The sequence below is a fragment of the Lycorma delicatula genome, chromosome 4 (genome assembly GCF_047948215.1).
Source record: "Lycorma delicatula isolate Av1 chromosome 4, ASM4794821v1, whole genome shotgun sequence".
Classification (NCBI taxonomy): Eukaryota; Metazoa; Arthropoda; class Insecta; order Hemiptera; family Fulgoridae; genus Lycorma; species Lycorma delicatula.
The window spans coordinates 207,445,562-207,466,979 of NC_134458.1; the positions used below are offsets into that span (position 1 = coordinate 207,445,562).

At 28.4% G+C, this 21,418-nt stretch overlaps 1 protein-coding gene across 1 annotated transcript in view; it reads left to right on the forward strand.

Annotated features, from left to right (window-relative positions):
* Positions 1 to 21,418, forward strand: part of dpy (fibrillin-like protein dumpy) — a 705,616-nt gene that overhangs the window by 467,845 nt on the left and 216,353 nt on the right. The window contains exons 66-67 of the mRNA XM_075365108.1: positions 3,233 to 3,538; positions 4,525 to 4,851. Coding sequence (XP_075221223.1) covers positions 3,233 to 3,538; positions 4,525 to 4,851 — 633 coding nt within the window. The remainder of the gene's footprint in view (positions 1 to 3,232; positions 3,539 to 4,524; positions 4,852 to 21,418) is intronic.

Sequence of the window (21,418 nt, forward strand, 5' to 3'; positions counted from 1 at the left end):
CCATAATTTTTTTATCTATTTTTCTATTCCCATACTTACTGTGAATATTTTTTGTTTCCTTTTCATTTTTAACTGCAGCGTTTCTCAACCTGGGAGTCACAGTGATATGAAAGGAGGGTCACGAAATTAGCCTATAACTTTACGTATAAACAATAATGAAATCATTTTATGAGAAAAAATGTCACTTATTATAAACATTTTACTTACATTTATAATTACACATGTAAGAAAAATAAATCAATGAGATGGTTTTGTTTGTTTTTCATTTAAAAGTTACTTTGTACATGGATCTATGTTAGTAACATACAATAGCAAATTGTTTTCAAGTGATAAAAGATAATTTCTATATTTAGTTTATAGTGCAGCTATAATAGATGAAAAACCCTTTACACAGAGGGAAGACATAGCAAAAGGGATTAATATTTTCAATGCTTCTGTGACTAAATTTCCATATTCACTTTGATGAGCAAGCCAACATGTATCTAAATCTTCAGATATGAATTTTAGTTGTAATGTTTTATTGGCAGACATTTTGATGAACTGATTGTGAATCTCAACTGTTAACTTAGCACCTGTAACAACATTTTCACTAAGTGGATTCAGTACCTATCTCTACGAGAAATCACTTTTACCTTCCGGGAAATACTCCACCAAATGAATCTTTGGCTCACACAATTATATCTTGGTATCCAAATTGTGATGAATAATAGTGTCTTCCAAATTTTTCTCAGTATTGTCAGAAGTGAGTGGAAAAATATCAAAATTTTTGCTTTGAAGGTGAATAATCCAGGTACAAGCTTCTTAATGAAAGCATGAACTTTGTTTGTCATTAATAAAATGTTTTTACCACATCCATGTAAATTCGCATTCAAGTCATTTAAATGCAAAAATAGATCAGCTAAGTAAGCCAACAGTAACATATACTCATTATTCTATAATAATTTTTTAATAAAATTAACAATTTTTATAGCTTTACAAAGAATTTATTTGAGATTTTCTAGCATATATTTTGTAGCAAGAGCATATCTGTGAAGGAAGCAGTACATCCATTCCACCTTTGGTATAAGACAATATTTCATTTTTTCAGAAATCCACTGTTCTTTCCTATTATTGCCTTTGCACCATCACCTACTGCAATACATTTTATCTAATCTGTGTTATAGGTTTTAGTAGCTTCATAAAAAATATCAAAAAGACGTTGTCCTGTTGCATGACTAGCTATTGATCTCCAAAACAACATTTTCTTTGATTGATCTGTCCCTATCGCATTCATATCTCACAAAACATAAGAACTGAGAGATGTTCACCACATCTGTTAATTTATCTAATTGAATACTAAAAAATTCACTTGAACTCACTTGCTGAATTATCTGATCACAAATATCCACAGCCATATCATCAATTCACCTTGATACTGTGTTGTTAGAAAGTGGTATTTTTTCAATTTTTTTGATTCTTCCACGCTTATTAAAATACTGACCATATCAATTGCAGCAGGTAATATGAGGTTTTCTAGGATTGTACAAGGTCAAGTTTTGGCCATCTTAGCTAATCTTAATGCTTCAAGATAAGATGTTTCAAGTGTACTTTTATCAATATAGCTTGATTTACAATTAGAAGCTTGTTGATTCTCTTTCAAGGGTTTGCTTTTATAATCTTGAAGTTTAGTTTTTTACTGTCGAATTAATTTTGATGGCTTCATGCTTTCATCAGAGAGAACTTGAAAACAAACTACACACTGCGGCTTTCCATCAAATATGGTAAAACCATAATTTAAATAATTCTCCTTGTACAATCTTGTCTTTTTACCAATCATTTCACTGAATGTAGATGGCTCACGTTGTTTTTGCACAAATTTATCCATTTTGCATAAGAATCTAATTAAGAAAAAACAGTTAACACTGTTTCACCACACATTAAAAAATTGAAACCTCAATTATTATTATTATTTTCAATGAAACTACACTTTTAGAAACTTAAATAACGACACCAAATGCATGCTTCACATTCAAAACTAAAGTAACATTCTGCAATCCCTTACACCTCTTTTATACTGCTGAGAGCAAGATGTGTTCAAACGTATCATATGCATGTTCAAACATGACGCTTTCACTGCAAATATTGTGCAAATAGACTAAATTAAAAGGAGCATGTACAAATCAAATTGGAACCTGAAAATCACTCATGTTTATACGTTTCATATATGTATGTTCATACCTGTTACTATCAACGCAGCTAAGTAATTTTAACTAGGTTTCATTGAATTGGGGTTGGGCAGTTGCGAAATATTCATTATATTTTTTTTTTTTAACTTTTTGGGGGTCATGGTGCTAAAAAGGTTCAGAATCACTGTTTTACTGCCTTTCTACAGAATTATTATATTTAAACATAAAGTAAATTTTTAAACTTATAAATACTTTGGCCATCAGTACCTTTGTAACTAACTCTGGTGACTTAAATCTGATTGAATTTTAACTTCATGTGACTTATCTTCTTTGTATGAGATAAAAGTTTAAAAATGTATTCCTGACAGCAAAATATAGAGTGATCCTTTGATAAAATTCATGTAAGAATATCAACTCTGAAAGTGAGGGAATTAACATTTTATAAACACAATTATATTGTGTTTATAGAATAGTATTCATTTCAAAACCCAAATAGTTGATTTAGATGAAACTTAGCAAATTACTCATTTATCAGTAATTAAGATTTCATTATATTTTAATGTAGCTGCTAAAATAAAATGCAAATGGAAGAAAAATAAAGGTAAAATTATTATTGGTGTTTAAACAGTTTTGCCTTGGATTTAATTTTCAATGAAAAATGATAAAGAAGTGTGGTAAATGAAAACATTTAAAGCAATTTTTTTTTGAAAAGTTATATAAAAGAAGTAATATTTTGTAGATCATATACATTTTTTTTTTTTTTCAATTGATAGCCTGTTCTTTTTCCACGAAATCAAATTTTCTATACTCATAAACATTTTTCTCAACTTACCATTTTATATGACTAAATCTGTTGATGTATTTTTATAGCTTTTAATTCAAAGAGGATTTTATTGTTTTATATTATTGTATATTTATTTCCGGATTTTAAGTTTGACATTCTCTTTATCTTATTAAAATTTGTTGAATTTTTATGTATTCATTGGTTGTTGAATATCTAATGAACTTTTTTACAGTATAACATAACCCATTTCATAATTAAATATCTTTTTCTGTTTGTTTATCAGCACTGCCACCACAGAATCCTTGTGAACCAAGTCCATGCGGACCAAACAGTCAATGTAGAATATTAAATGGAAACGCTGTTTGTTCTTGCCAACCTAGTTTCATCGGTAGCCCACCAGCCTGCAGACCAGAATGTGTTGTCAGTGCTGAATGTCCACAGAATAGAGCTTGTATTAATCAAAGATGTCAAGATCCTTGCCCTGGTACATGTGGTCTTCATGCTACATGCCAAATTGTAAATCATAATCCAATATGTAGCTGCCCACCACAGATGGTTGGAGATCCATTTGTTCGTTGCATTCAAGAAGGTATGTTTATACAAATGTCAACATAATATTTTTAAATTGTTATATTTTATTTATTGCTAACAAATTAATGTTTGTTTATATACTTAACTTGTATCCTAGTTAAAGTGAAACAAATGATTGTAGTACTGATGATTAATAAATTCACTGTCCAATTTTCAGTAATTTTCCATATGTTTATGGCCTTACATTCACTTCTCCTTTTAATTTGTGGGTGGCGGCCAAGTTCACCCACAACTATGAAGTGGGAGACCATTCAAACATGCTGTAAGTGGACCATTCACTTATAACAAGCAAACAAAAGTAGTATAACTTATGCTTCTTTATAATTACTATGTTATCATCATCAATATCAATTATAATTATGTAATACTTATATTCATTAAAAAAATGATTGTGTTTAATGAATATTATTATTTTATTATTTCAAAACTAAACCATATTCATATTAGTAGTTTTTTTAAGAATTCATTAACAAATTTAAGTGAAAGAGTAGTGATTTTCCAATAAAATTTAACTACTTTATTTGATAATAAATTCTGGATTATTTGAATATTTTAATTTTATCCAAATCATTAGATAGTTCTGTTTTTTCTATAAACCTTATAATAATTTAATTCTATTAGATTTATAAAATGGTATATATAGAAAGCTTATTTATGTTAAATGTATCTTAACTGATGTGTAGGTATGCTAATCTAGTCATATAACTAGAAAATTTTGCCAGATTTATAATTTTTCCAGTTATGCTAAACTTTTTGTTGATATTGTTATTATTAATTTTCTAATTCTTATTCTATCACTTCATATAAAAATTTGATTTTTTAATATATGTATAATTTTAATACGTATAGCATATTCAGATATTTTAGTATATTAAAAATATCTCAATTTGGATATTACGTAAATTTCTTGTGAGTTCTAGTTTTATTTGTTTTACTGAGTGTTACCAAATTAAACTAGAGTAGTAATATCTTCTTTTTTTCCAGTTCCTAAAGTGCCAACTGTACCAGCCAATCCATGTGTGCCATCACCCTGCGGATCAAATTCAGAATGCAGAGTAATTGATAACCGACCAGTGTGTTCTTGTCAACCCGGCATGTTCGGAGCTCCTCCAAATTGTAGACCAGAGTGTCTTATACATCCCGACTGCCCTACAAAATTAGCATGTGTTCGCAATAAGTGTAGAGATCCATGTGCTGGTTCATGTGGTTTCAATACACAGTGCACAGTCATCAATCATCAACCTGTTTGTTCTTGTTCACCTGGCTTTGAAGGCGATCCATTCTCCGGTTGTAACCCTATTCCAGTTACAGGTAGGATTCGTCTTATGTTATTGCATGTAATGTTTTTATCTTATAATATTTGTATTATTACAGTCTTTCTTCTTAAATTATTTTTTTTTATATTTAATTACTCTTTAGGACAAAAAATACAGTTTATTTTTTACCAGGTTGCTGATAGCGTTGTTGATGATACATAGTTATTAGATCGTATGATCATACATCTTGTTATTCATAATAATTATTGTAATGATTAATAATATTCTGGTATTTGTCAAATATTGTATATAATTTATTCTGGAGGTATACATTAAGGATGTAGGTAGTTTGTCTTGTCAGGATCACTTCATTTTTTTCTGTCTAAGACATATAGTTAAGTACATGTGTGTACTGATAGATTTATCGACACATAAGTTGGCACAAAAAACTACTAGCATTCAGCGAAAGTTTGTCACAGTACTTGGCCAACTGAAAACATTGTCAGTTTAATATAGATAGTATTTATAACTCAAAATACATATGATGCTATTTAATTAAAACTAGTTCAGTATCACAATTAATACTATTTTAAAGTACTTTAAATAATTATTTTTTCTACTCACTTTATTCCTGTAGCTCGCAAATTCCAGTCACTATTGTTGGTAGATTCTAAAGAGCTCGTGTACATTTCTGAATTCAAATTTATCACAAAATTGTCGATGTGCACATCAAATAAATGTTCATCTTCAATGTATTTTTTTCAACATTGACAACACGCACGCAGACATTGCTCTACAGACACTTTATGAAATTCCTTTTCAACTAACTTAAGAACGTCTGACATGTTAACAGTTGTATTTCTTTTAGCTACTCGCCCTTTCAGTTGACTCCAAATCATTTCAATGGAATTTAAGTCTGGGTGATAAGGTGGCAACCGTAGAACTGCGTGACAATAATTTTCGAAAATGTCATCTATTAGAAATTTCTTTTGATTTTCTTTGTGTAATTTTATAATATCATATAATTCAATCTTTGTCATAGCAGAGAACAGTTAATTCACTGTTTGGCTAACCATTGTATCATATCACTTTTTAAAGAGTTAGAATTTACCTGCTTTTGTAACAGAATGTTGTGATACCATGCATTATCTAGTACAATGACTGACCGAGGTGCCAAGTTGTGAATACACTTTTCCTGTAACCATTTCGTGTACTTTTCAGAATCCATCAATATGTAATAACCTCCTTTCTTATCTGACTCATACATAAGTAAAGCATTGTTAATGAATCCTTTAGTACATGAACAAATGCCTGCATGAACAATTACACTGATAGATAAAAAAACATCATTTACACAGTTTCTCGAGGCATTGTGACGCTGTACTGTTAACAAACTTAAGATAACAATAAGACTGAACAAAATTAATTCATTCCTAAATCTAGTGCTTAATACAAACAACACAGTTGTGTTTTCAGCTACATGTTTTGACCTGCACAGATATGATTAATCTTGTCCGTGAAGACTCACTCTTCAGTATTAGATATGATGTCCTAATATGTGACTATGATATGATTTAATTATAGTATTGTTTATTTTAGTATTTATTATAGTATTGTTTATGATTTTTAGTATTGTTTATTTATAGCTTATAAATTATGTTAACAAAGTTAAACAATAAAAAATGAGCTAACAAAATATAATATAGGAGCTTAAAATGCTAATTATACGTTGAAAAATGAAAAAATCCTTTAATTAAAATTAAAAAATTTTTCAAAAATGGTGGGTGATAGAAAGATTCTGAGTTCATATTTGTTTTCAGCATCAAAAAACTGATTAAAATCATGTATCACATGTTTGGAAACAAAAATTATGTTTATCAGTAATTATTAATAGTGAGTTCTTGGATACTAGTGTTTTCATTCCCTCATGAAGGTTTGTTGTGTCTACCCACTATTATGGTGTCGCATGACTACTGTGATGTAGGTTTCATCTGTGTATACAGTCAATCTTCCTTCCTTGCGAAAGAGGGAAATTTCATTCTTTGCATTTTAATGTCATGCCGTTCTATAAGTATTTTCCAGTTGTCTTTGTTTTTTTCCATCTAAATCCCATTTTACATAATATTCTCCTTAAAGATCTTTCACTCCCTTTGAAATTAATTTGACTTTTACAGGCTTTTTGCATAATTCTCTTCACAATAGAAATGCACGGTTACATAAAGTTTATATTTTAAACGCCTCAAAGCATCCATGTCAAACAAACCTAAATTGCAATTGCACACAGTACTGGGGTGATTTACACCTTTTCTTGGTGAAACGAACACAAACGGCTTCTCAGTTTCATTTGATTTCTCTTGTGCTATAATTCTTTGAACCATTCGTTTTGATACTTTTGTCACTTGAACAACTGTATTCATCTCTTCAGTTTTCCTCACTATTCCGGTTCCGGCATTGTTTTGTAAAAAGAAATTGTAAACATTGAATACAATTTTCCTTGCCTGACTGTGAACTACTGTACCTTTTCTTCCTAACTTGGGAATTAACAAAGCCTTAAATGAAAACAACACAACAAATACTAAAAATAAATCACTAACAGCTATTCACTTCATTAAGTACGATATACACCGTAATAAATGTTTCTATAATAACCATAACCACTTCTTTAACATAATTACAAGTGATGAGTAACATATGATTCTTCACAGCCCAATGATTAGATTAAAAATAAGCAAATGAAATTCTTAGAATTGCGTGTTTTGTTTACAACAATTCATAAATAGCACATTAGCCATGAATGATTCTACTGTTATTAGTTGCTATACAACAGGAAGTAGGCCTAGATCACAACATCAATATATAATTTAGAATAAAACTAAGCAATTGCATACCCTACAGTAAGTTTATGAAACCTATTTTTTATACATTACCATACCACAAAAGACATATAGAAAATGACAATGTTTTTAGTTTGCTTGTAACAGAGATCAATGCCTGCAAAATGCTAGTACATTGCAGGGTACAATATGTATTTTAATCATAATAAATATATTAAATTATCAGAAGAATTTATCAGCCGTATTGCTGATTCAGTTGTCATATTTATGTAAGAATTGGTTTGTATTCCCTTGTCTCAAGAATGAGTCTACATTAATTGGTTAAAAATCTTAATGTTAGTTGGCTAAAACAGTTGTTCTTTGTGTGTATAATTAAAGTTCTTTTCTTTTTGATATGAGAACAATATTCTGGTTTTATTGTACTGGTACATTTAATTAGAATATTGTATATATAAATATTATACATGAGTCTTCAGAACAATTTGTAGTCATATTTCAAATCATAAATGTTTTTATTTCAAATATTTTTAATTTACCATAAATTAAAGTACGGAAAAAAGAAAAACTAAGAAAAAATTAGAATATTATCTGGATTACATAGAAGTACTTTAAAAACTATTTTTACAACACTTTGTAAGCTTTTTTTGTTCGATTATTTTATCCTAATGGATAATTTTGTTATAAATTATACACCATATTTGATACTGTAATTAATGAAAATATTTAAATTGTCTTCACATTTGAAAAAAAATTTCATCTAGATTTAGACATTTTTTATGATTAAAATTCTATATTTATTGTTATTGTTATAGTAAGATGATGATTTTTAAAATTATATAAAATATCAAGATACTCATCATACCTGTAATTTTTTCCACAGAAAAGAAATTCTTATTTTTTATTATTATTATTATTGAAGACTGATTAATAAACATGGTGTTTTATCAAAAGTTTTTTAAATAAAATATCTATCTATATATGTAATTTGTTTAATTAGATAAGACTTCTTTATCGAGGAACTATTCTATAAAAATAAAATCAAAATATATATATATATAAATTCATCAATCGTTCATTTTAAAGAATGTAATAAAAATTTTAAGATTTTTTTTTTTTTGAAGATTAGGGTTTTCCAATCTGTTGATGGTTATGAGAAATAATAAAATTAAGTTTCTTCATCACAGAAAATGTGAAATAATGTTTAATCTTTCTCATTAAAAAAGTTGTTTTTTTGTTACTGTAGGTAATATTTTTATTCACAGTTTTGCATTTTTTTATTTAAGATTATAAAAGTATAAATTTTAGTTATTTGAAAATATTTATTAGATTAATTTATGTGTAATATGATAAAATATATAATACATACATAGGCATTGAGAGTTGTATTGGGTGGTGTAGTGCTTCCCACAGAAGGTCCCAAGAATCCATGCGTCCCATCTCCCTGCGGTTCGAATGCTGTATGTAAAGAAAGGAAAGGAGCTGGTTCATGCACTTGTCAAGCTAACTATACAGGTGATCCATACATTGGTTGTCGACCCGAGTGCGTGCTCAGCTCAGATTGTCCGCTAAGTCGTGCATGCCGTAACAACAGATGTTTCAACCCTTGTCCTGGCACTTGTGGTATCAAGGCTCAATGTGAAGTTATCAACCATATACCTACCTGCAGCTGTCCTCCTGGATTTACTGGCAATGCTCTTCTGATGTGCAAACCACAACCTCCCTGTAAGCATTGCCACACTAACCTTTTAATATTAACTAACGTCTTCAAATACTTACTGTCTGTAGGAAGAAGTAGATTGCACTTTAATTCTTAGAATTAGAGCCTTAAATAGATCATAAAACTGCAACGGTAGTCAATTTTCTTATCGAATGTAAAGACTAATACATTATTTTCCTGTTATTATGGATACTGGAGTGGAAGGGTACTGAATCAACGCGGATGAATTAAAATTTTTAAGAACTCATTTGGTCCATTTTTTATTCTTTAATTAAAGCTTAAGTTTGATCAAAGGTTTTTTGATTTGTAATTACAAAACTTTGGAATGCGCAGATTACAAGATAAAACAATCATATTCTGTGGATCTAAATGTTTCAGTACAATCTAAAATATGATTAATCCTTTACTGAAAAAGTAAAATAGAATAATAAAAGTACAATTGTCCTTGCCAACCATTTTAACTTGATGATGAAGTTTGCAGAATTATTGTTTTCAAAGATCTTTGATGATTTAATATTAATTTTTTATTCAAAATCATCACCTCCCTTTATCCATTTGTTGTCGAGTCAGGCTGCCGATCATTGATTTTTTTTAATGATATTCCTATCACATCTCTTCACAAACTTCACCAGTTTAGTTCTCATTTTCAGGTTCATCCTTTATGTAATCTAATTATTTTTTCCTTGGTCTTCATCTCAGATTTCTTACTAGGTTTAAATAAAAAAATTATTTTACGGCTTGTATGTATTATTATCTGTAAGTAGCCAAATCATCTCAGTATAATTTGTTCAATTCTCTCTTATAGCATTTTACATCTCAGGTTTTTTCTTATTTTAACATTTCATATCTAACCTCTTCTCATGTTATAAAAAATATTCATGTTAAAACATTCCATTTCAGTTGTCAATATCTTATTTTCTTCTCTTCTTATAATCTTCTCTGGTAATGAACCATATGTCAGATTAGAAATGTATTAACTCACATATATTGTGTACACTTCATTGGCACTTCCTTATCACAAATTAAACTTCTACACTTGAATAAAATCATCCAGTCATCTGTACTATACAGATTATGTAATGGTGTTTCACCCTCTAAATAATTAAAACTTTAATTATTTCTTAATTATAACTTATAATTAAACTTATAATTAAAACTTTAATTATTTCCAGTACTTTTCCGTACATTTGCAAACTGCTGCTCAATCATTTCTTGTCACTACCAATATTGTACTTTTCTGTCAGTAATTTTAATAATAGTTTCATTTTTCAATGTATACATTTCAAATTTTTACTGGGTTTTGTACATTGAAATTATCATGGTAAACATGAAAAGTCATAATATCTGCTCTTATGTACGCTATGAGGTTAAGCAATATTAATTAGTGATTTTTTTTGTGGGGGGGGTTCATTACCAACCACATGGAAATTGATTCTGTGTAAAAGACTATAAAAAAAAGTTTAGAAAGTGCAATAATGTAACCTAAATCAGTAATGTTTTAGCCCATAATTAACTTGCAAAACTATTATTTTTCTAAAAGATTAGTGTTTGTTATAATGTTTTATGATAATCTAATTATTTTAATTATCTATTTTTTTATTTTGAAATTGTTCAGTCTCATGATATATCACATTGTATTGGCTTCTATTGATCAAACAGAGCCTGGTCAGCCACTGGTGACAAATTGTCATTGGTTATACTGTAAGGAACAGAAAAAGCTAATAAAATTATCTTTAAAATCATATAAAAGTAATACCTAAATGGATTAGAATCAATCATGTTGTATGACAGAACAGTTATTTGATATTCTTACTTTATTATTTATAATTTCAGTGAAAAATGTGTATTAGTTTTTATACATTTTGTAATCTGTGTTAAGTTCTATATCAGATTTTTTTTAATTTCCTGTTGAATTTAAATATTAGTTAGCTTACAGCCTAACTGCTTAGCAGCAATATGTTTGCTAACCCTTTTATACTGTATGGATGGTCCTGAAAATTGGTTCTCTTTTGATATTATATTGAAAATTTGTTTTTTTTTTGTCTGAATACTTTTCTTCAATATTAATTTTGAAAAATACTGAGGAAGGATTCAATTTTATCAGCCAGTTAATCAGCTTTCAACAATCTACTTCTTCCTATTGTATTTACTTTTTTTTAATACATTTTTTACATCTTTAGTTAACAAATATTTTAAATTCATTAATTTAACATTGCATGACCTTTAACTTTTCTCATTTTATTCCTGTTATTAATTTTTTCTTCAAAAATCGTTACTATAAAAATGTATTAATAAATTTTCTTTTTTTTTTCTAATTCCATAACTTTTAAAATCTATCACTAAATAAAAAATTAAAAACAAGTTAACAATTAGAACCAGCTATTATTTAAACTTATTTTTATGATATATGTTATTTAATAGGTTAGAATCAATTTTAGAATTGATTTTTATAGAATACATGTTTCACAAAAATTATTGTTATATTTCCATTGTATTACTACTGTCAGTCAAAAATATAGATGTATGATAGGATTAACTGATTATATATGGACATGTATTATTAACATGCATATGAGGATCATACATGTAAACATGTCTCTCACCAGTCAGTACAATAATTCCTACCATGAAATATATTATAAATAATTAAGTAAATTTTTAATATCCATGTATATTTAAATAGAAAATGTAAATATAGGATAAAAAATAATCGCCACTTAATGGAAATAGAGATATTAATCACAATGAATTTGAAAATAAAATACTCTCATTCACAGGTCTGCTAATCACTGATTTAATTTTATGAAGATGTACATATCACATATTGTTTTTGCTATAAAAACCATCATTTAAGTATTTTACAGTTAGCACAAAGATTATAACTTGCAACAATATAAAAACTGTAATCTCATGTAAAATAATCGACCCAGACCATACTGTACATAATAACCCACTGTGTTCTGTACTAATAGTGCCACACTTTGTAGTAACATACCGTACAGTTACTAGAAATGTATGATTATTTTTAAGTTTGAAATTCATACAATATTTTCTTTTGAGAGATTTAATTGTTTATGCTAAATAATAAAAAGAATTATTTTATTGTAGGAATTAAAATTGCTTTAAAAGTATTTCTTCAATATTGTAAATTATGCTGATTGTTGCACAGTTGTTTAAAATAATATTCAAATTAAAAAAATATGGTGATTTTATTTATTAGAGAATCTGGATAAATGTATATTTAAGATATTATTTAAGAAGTATCTCTTCTTTTCTTTAAATAGAAATTTATATTAAAACACAAACAAAAACAGAGACGTGCAGTAAATGTTATGATTTCTCTAAAGTTGTTAAATTCAATACCTTTTTCTTGTTACTTAATGTTATTAAATTCACTATTTTGCTTGTTACTTTAACTTGTTTATGGCCTTTGAATATATAAAATATTTCAAATGTGCCTAATATTTTTTTTTTTAATTTTCCACATTGCAGTTTGATAGAATTTTTTTAATAGCAGTTAATGAAGTACAACTTTGTTTTATTATAAAATACTTGTTAAAAATTTACTGTTGTAGACAGTCAGTTTCTAAGTTTGAGTCCTGAATAATATGGTGAAGAGTCCTGAATAATAAGGTGAACTGTGTTTAACTCTTATGGTTGTGCAGTTCCTGGAACATCTGGAAATTTAATGTTCTGAAAAATAAGCAAATGAAAATTATGAAATAAAGACAATAGCCAAAGTGATATGTAATAAACCATTTTTGTGGATACCGCTTCACCAAATCCTGTAGATTTGTGTAGATAGTTATACTGGTGGCATTTTGTGACTAATTGTCATACTTTAAAAAAATTTGTTAAAACCCCTAAGCCAATTATTACTGTAATATTGCTGTTTGTAAGCCCCCCACTTTGCCCCAGGAAATAATGAAATTTATGTTTTAATTTATCTGGCCAGAGGATCATGAGGCATTTTAATTTAAGATGGGAGCAGCACATTACTAATCTACAATTTTTGATCGACCATTGTACAAATATAAATATTGAGTGCAGCAAACTTTGATTTTCTGCATAAACTAAAGATTCACCCAAAGACAAGTTCATTCTTCCTAAAGGTACACTGGTTAGCTGATTATAGGTAAAATTTAAGGTTAAAGGTTAATTAAAGTAAAGGTTAAATTCTTTAGGAATTCTATTTCTAGAATTGTGTGGCGTGTGGAAATACTTACCATAGCTATATGATTAAATCAGACATCCCACTGGATGTAAAGAGATATCAAATTAAATTTGAAATTATATAAAAATAGATAAATATATTTTGTGTTGCTTTTTAAGCTGATCAAATAAGAAAAAAAATAATAGCTGGTTTTGTCTCTTAAATTTTCCTTTATATATTGCATGTTTTCTTTCATTAATGCAGGGTTGGCATTAATAAAAGCTGTACTTACTTGTTTTTCTGACTGATTTTATTTTAGCACCCAAACCTTCACCACCTATGAATCCATGTTCACGAAGTCCATGCGGACCAAACAGCATGTGCAGAGTTGTTAACAGTCTGGCAGTGTGCTCTTGCCAGGCCGGTTATATTAGTGCACCTCCAACTTGTCGTCCTGAATGTGTTGTCAGCTCCGAATGTCCATTGAATCAAGCATGCGTTAATCAAAAATGTTCCAATCCATGTCCTGGTATGTGTGGTATTAACGCTCAATGTCAAGTAATTAATCACAATCCGATATGCACATGTAATCCTGGATTTACTGGTGATCCTTTCACTAGGTGTCTTATGACTGAAAGTAAGCACTGTACTTCACTTACTTTCTTTATCTTTTGGTTATTTTATTGTTTTTAAATTACATTATTGTAGTTTTAGTAATACTTATGGTGTATTGTACAGAGATGTAAACACAAATTTCCTTTATAAATTCCTAGGAACTTATAATTAAACATTCATTTTACAACTTCAGAAAGATACTGAAAATTATACCTAAAGTATTTATTTTTTTGGTGCTTGTGAGGTTTTTAAAAAATTAATGGAAAATAATCATTTCTCCATACTGTTTCTTAAAGATATTTAAATTTGAGAATTGAATCTTTTAAAATTAGTGTATATAGATTTTTACAAAATTTTATTATTCGTTGTATGTAATGGAAGTAGTTTGCACATTTCTTTGTTACATTATCATCAAAAATTTTAAATATAATGGTCACATAGGCTTCATGTGAATAATGGCTAGATAGACTTGTGATGCAATCTCAATTTTTTACCATAAACTTTCATTATATAATAAATATTAATCAAAATTGGTATAAAATAATTGCTGTGCATATGGATTCATATACTCACATTTAAAATATATTTTATATCGAATAAGGTATAATTTATTCCTTTTTTATATAATATATATATATATATATATATATTGACATATATTAGGATATGTCTGAATTCTTTTACTCTTGCAAACTTCTAAAATGTACATCTTTAATCTAACATTTTTGGGATATCAAAATTTTAAAGCCGCTCCTCTTATAACTATAGATGGTGGCTCTTAACTAATAAAACTACACTTCAGTAAAGTATTAGTAGTTCAGGAGACAAAAAGTAGTAGTTAATTAGCCCTTTTTGTGTTTCTAGAATTTTATTTTTATTTTTCTACTAAGAGTAAAAGCAAAAACATCATACCATTTGCAAGCTATATTTTAATTATACCAAATAATTATATGTAAGTAAATATACCAGTATAATTATTTATAACTATTCCTCATAAACTGGAAAATAATAAAATATTCAAACACTATTTACAAATAATTTTACTTATAATCTAAACTAAATGTTCATTTCAATTAAAAATCATCATCAGTAAATTATGAGTAAAGAGTACATATAAAAAAAAACAATAAATGACAAAAAAAACCATAATAAATATTAATTAACAAATAAATAATACTTATAAAACATTATAAAATAAATATGAATATATATATTTAACAGTTTTTATAGAGTAAAAGCAAAATTAAGAAAACAAAATGACTTATTTCAGGCAATCACAATTGAAAGCATAAAAATTGGGTGAAAACATCTAAACTATTAAAATCTTCAACATAGATCGTCAGGCAAGCTGATAGTGATGAAATTACTTATGTTTATTTGTTAAATATTTTTCAGCTAATTTTATGCTTTCAGCCGGGATTGCCTGAAACAAGTCAATTTGATACTTGTGTTGTTTTTACCTTTATTCAATAAAACTTTTTAAAGATATATATTTTACAGAGTTGTGTAAGAATTTTTTTAATTGTTAATTAATGTTTATTATTACTTTTTCATTTATTTATTTTTATATACATACTCCTTGCTCGGATCTACTGATGAATGTTTAACAATCAAAAAGATCATTTATTTTTAAATTCTAATTAAGATATTTTGTAAACAGTTTTTAAGCATTTTTTCCAATTTATTTTAATAAATGTAAAACATAACTTTGTTTATATATATAATATGATAACAAATGATTCACCAGTTTATGTGCATTGTATTTTTAAGTGGGAATAAATAATTAAAACATTATATTTTAGTAATATTATTTTTGTTCTTAATTCTTATTGTAAATTTTTCTTGGAAGTGAGTTCATATCGGCAACATATGTGGCTATGTAATTTTTTTTAAAGTACAAATGAATATTTTTAGGAGTATTTTACATGAGAAAATATTCATATGAGAGTAGTAATTTTGATTGTAAACTCTAAATCTATTAGAATGTCGATCAGTATTACCATTAGATTTAATATGTTACATAAAATATACCTTGATTATAACTTATTGTAAGAAGTTATTTCCATCGCAAAAAAATCTGTACTGATACACTATTAAGTATTACTACTACAATCATAATACTAATATTAACACTGGTACATTGACTGTCCAGTGCAATGCTTGCATCATTTGCAATAAATCCAACTGACTTTATTTGCAATTGATTTTTTGTTATCTTTTTTGCTAAAATTAACATGTTGCTTTTTACTAATATTATTTAATCATTAATTATTTAAAAACAAAATTTTAATAATTTTGTTAACCCTTGACCCATGTAGGTTTAAAGGGTACTAAGTTTATTTGCCGATTTGAAGCTAAAGGTAGTCAAACATAATGCTTGGCCATTATTAATTTATCATTTTATTAAATATTTAATATTGTAATATAAAAAAAAAGAATTAATATAATTTTAAACATCATTATTATTAAATTACAGAATTTTATAATTTGTTTTTTATTTTGTATGGTAGGCCCTTTTAAACAATATTTTTATTTAAACTTGATATTTTCACTAATATTTAATGCAGTAATATTTGTGTAACTACCCTTTAGCTAAAACAGTAAAAAGAAAATAATGTTTAATATTGAAAATTTAAGTAAATTTTCATATAAAGTCAGTTCGATTTTATCTTGATAGGTTATAATATTAAAAATATAAGTAACTTTTTTAAATAATATGTAAATTATTAAAAATAATAAATCTTTGATTTATTATTTTATATTTATTAAAAATAATATTTTTTTTTATATAGTGTCCCACGAAGAACGGAGAAACTTTAAGGGCGTGTTCTACTGATGAAAATAATGAAAAGGTTTATATAAAGATAGGTTTCTGCAAACGCTTTGTTTTCGAGTTACGGCTAGCGAAAGATTTCGCCCGGATTTCAACTCTTCTAATAAAAAGAAGCCTATTGTAATTTGAGCTCGGAAATAGGATAAAACAGGTTCTAGAACTGTAACTCCATTACCACCTAAGATTCAGACGTAAAACACAAAGTTCGGTGTTAAAAAGCTAGTTTTTTTTAGGTTTGTAGTACGATAGCTTTGTTAAAGGGCTAATAAGTGCGGAAGATTTAATAACAAAACTTGTAGAGAATTTTAATTTTGAGAAAATTAATGTAAATACAATCAATAAAAAGTAAATACTAACTTTTAAAATTAGGTTTTTTATTGAAGCAAAATAGACAGAAAATCGTGTTATTCTGTACCTAATAAAAATTATTCTTAATGTAGCAAAACAAAAAATTAAAATACATGAAATGATAAGTGGTAACAGAAAACAAACCTCGGTTACAATAATTGTTCGAAATTCCCTTCTTCAAAAGTACACAGCACTCTGCCCGACGTAAAATGTTTCTAGTTGCTTTCCGTATCATCTCAGGAACGTTTCGAATAAATTCAGTAGCATTTCGTATTTTAATGAATAACTCTTCTTTAGTACTAACTTTTTGTCGGTATACTATCGTTTTCATATGGCCCCAAATGAAGTAATCTAGTGGCATTAAGTCGGATGATCGTGGTGTCCAATCGATCGATCCATCGAATCGAATGCAGGTTAATAAATTAGCATTCAAGTGATTTCTATCTACCAAAGAAGAATGTGGCGTTGCACCATCGTGCTGGAAAATCATTTGCAATCTAGTTTGTAAAGGTACATCTTCCAAAATAGCCGGAAAATTATTTTTCCGAAGAAAGAATGTATGCATCCCCGTAAGGTTTTCATTGAAAACAAACGGCTTCAGAATTTACTACAAACGGTCAAGGCTACGCTGAATATGCAGAATCACACGATGTTTATCATTAACACAATGATTTACTCGTATTTGGCATCCAACAGAAAACGAACAAGTTGGAAATGACCCTTTCGTTCATAAATGCTGACGCACCGAAGAATATTTAAAAAGAATATTTATTAGATACAGAAAGAATAATACGATTTTATGTCTATCTTCGTCTCTTTTGCTTCAATAAAAAACCGATTTTTAAAAGTTTGTATTTACTTTTTATCGACTATATTTACATAATTTTCTCACAGTTAAATTTTCTACAAATTTTGTTACTAAATCTTTCGCATTTATTAGCTCTTTAACAAAGCTATCGTACTACAAACCTAAAAAAAAACTAGCTTTTTGACACCGAACTTTGTGTTTTACGTCGAATATCTTAAAAGGTAATTAAGTTAGAGTTCTAGAACCTGTTTATTCTATTTCCAAGCTCAAATTACAATAGGGCTTCTTTTTATTAGAAGAGATGAAATCCGGGCGAAACCTTTCGCTAGCCGTAACTCGAAAACAAAGCGTTTCTAGATCTATATTTACGTGAACTTTTTTCATTATTTTCACCAGTAGAACATATCCTGACAGTTTCTCCGTTTCTTAATGAAACACTCTGTATATTCGTATGATTATTTAAATTTGAAAATGTTAAGGAAATTTTGTTTATCCTTTCCATTCTTCTGACTGAAAAAATAGATATATTTAATTTCTTACAATAATATGATTATAATTTGAAACAAAATAATTACGATTTATTTTCATTTAGTGAAGATGCAAACACTTTCTCATAATCTTTATTAAAAAGACACTTAATCCGTATCCTACTACGTTTTAGAGAAGGTTCTGTGTTCATATCCCAGTCAGGTTTTGCATTTTTCATTTCCCCAGAAAATTAACAATTCCCAAAAAAAGAGAATATATGTAATTGGATATAGATCCCTGAGCTACCGGAGAGTAAATTAATCTATTTTTTTCTGGTCTGTTGCATCTGTTAATTTGATACCTGGTTCAAAAACATTCAGTAAATAATTTTAACGCTAATTATAATTCATAAATAATGGAACTTTCATTTTGCAGATACATTTATATTTTTTGTTTAAAAATGTATTCTCTAGAATTCTTTTTACAGTGCATATTTATTTGTTTTGAATGTAAGCGATTATCTCGGTTATAGTAATTTTGTTGACTGCTGCTCCGAGTAGTTCTATGAAGGTTTTTAATTCTAACCTCTCTTCTGTGATACTTAAATAAAAAAACAAATTTTCGTTCTTAATTTTCACTTTGAATTTTCTTTTCCCCAGATTTTTGCTGTTGATATTAATCGGTTAATGTTTCTCTTGCATTTCTGTATAATTACTAACTTTCCCCTTTCACAACTAATTATGGAGAAAAGGTTTACCTTAAAATATATTATCCTCATTAAATATTAATAAAATAAATTTTACTACAACTTATTACAAAACCGATATTGAAAACAAAAATATAAGTCTGAAGTTTAATAATATTATACTAGTGTTATACATACCGAGTGATTCCAAACTGCACGGCAGTCTGGGGAGATGATTCTATAGCCAAAAATAAGAAAAACGTTCATATAAATGTAGGGCAGAAAACGGTTCGTTAGTGAGTTTCAGTGTGTAAATGTAAACGATTAGAAAACTTATCGAAACAGAAAAATATGAATAAAAAATAGATTTAAAAAGTAAAAGTCACATACCGTTTGGTTTTTTCCGAAAAATTATTAAATATCAAAACGGTTACCTGCTAATCAGCAAATATTTCTTCAAAGCAGTCGCTCGATGTGGCCGCATTCTGTTCAACGCATAGTTCAGCTCGGCGAATCCATACTACTCGGGCACATCTAATAGCATCATTATTATTCCTAATAGTAGCTCTAGCTTCTATTATACGATATCTCAATTGTTCCTGTGTGCCGTTACGAGCGGAATAGACTAATAACTTCATCCAACCCCAAAGGAAAAAGTCCGCTGGCGTGCGAGGTTGCCACCGGCCGCGTTTCGGCTAGTATCAAGTACAGTCGATACCGGTCGAAGTTGTACTTTCGTGTACAGTATCGAGTACAGACGATACTTGTCCGTTTCAACAACGCGTTGCTTATTAAATGTATTATTTAAATGATTTTTCACATCGCGACAGTAATGAGCAGGTGCGCCATCATTGAAAAACCACACCTGCACTCTATCTGCAAGTGAAATATCTTTCAAGAGTTCCATCAGATTTGTTTGCAAAAAATGCAAGTACCGCCCTCCATTCAACCTTGACGTAAGAAAAAAGGGCTTATGAGTTCAATAATTTACAATGCCATTTCTTGTAAAAAAAGATTCATCTGTAATTATTTAGGAAATCGGGGGATGATGTTCACATTTCTAATTAATCATCGATACAATCTCCGTTTATCAAAATTATGGGTAATGATTCTTGTACGTGTGTTGTATTGAACGCCCGCCACACTCGATTGCGAAACATGAAAACGATGAGTTGAGAGATATTTGTACCGCATTCGATATTTGCTTCCTCGGCGTTGGCATTTCTCACAAAACGTTCACGACCAGCTTCGAATTGTGGTTTAAGCATACCTGTTTCTGGAACTCGCCTCTGCAAATATTTTACGATCCAGTACTCTTCAATCTGGAAATTTTTCCCGGTATTCACGCATACAGCCGATTCATTTTTTTTTTTTTTTTTACTTTATCATAAATTAAATGTCCGTCAATTCTTCTAATTAATACAAATTTGTGGTATCACCCGTTTTGAATGACTAGCCGAACAATAACAGCACAAACACCTCTCAAATGAATATTCATATGCTAAACTTCATTCTTGATCAGGTGTTATTGCGAACCTATGAAAACATAAAATTTTTAATATGTTTTAGAAGGACGTCTTTCAAATTTATTTTTATAATGTTTAGCATTTGTATGTAAATTGTTCTGTTTAAAATCGTGTCGCTTTTCCGATCCAATTTGTGTTTTGTTTCTAATTAAAGTTCAACTTCTCAAATTTGTGTTTAATTTTAATAGACGTTATTTACATAAGTTTTCTCAGAATTAAATTCTCTACAAAGTTAGCTAGAAACCTTTATTTGTTTATCGGTAAATAAACAAAAGTTATTTTATTCCAAACCTAAAAAACTATTTTTTCCGACAGTTTTATTGTGTTTTACCCATTTTTTCTTAAAACCTAGGTGATATGTAGGTCTAGGATCACTTTTATTCAATTTCTTAGATCAAAAACCATAAGGAAGCACCAAATTTTACCCCCCCATTTGTTCCCCAAGTATTTTAGTACGTTTTAATTTCACAGATGGAGCAGAAAGCAGGGCTAAATGTTTCGCGAGCCGAAACTCTCTACGAAACCGTTTTCTGACCTACGTTTGTGCGAACGTTTTTTCTTATTTTTGGTTATAGAATCATCTCCCCAGAGATTGGCGTGCAATTTAGTGTCACTCTGTATATGTTAAAAAAAAT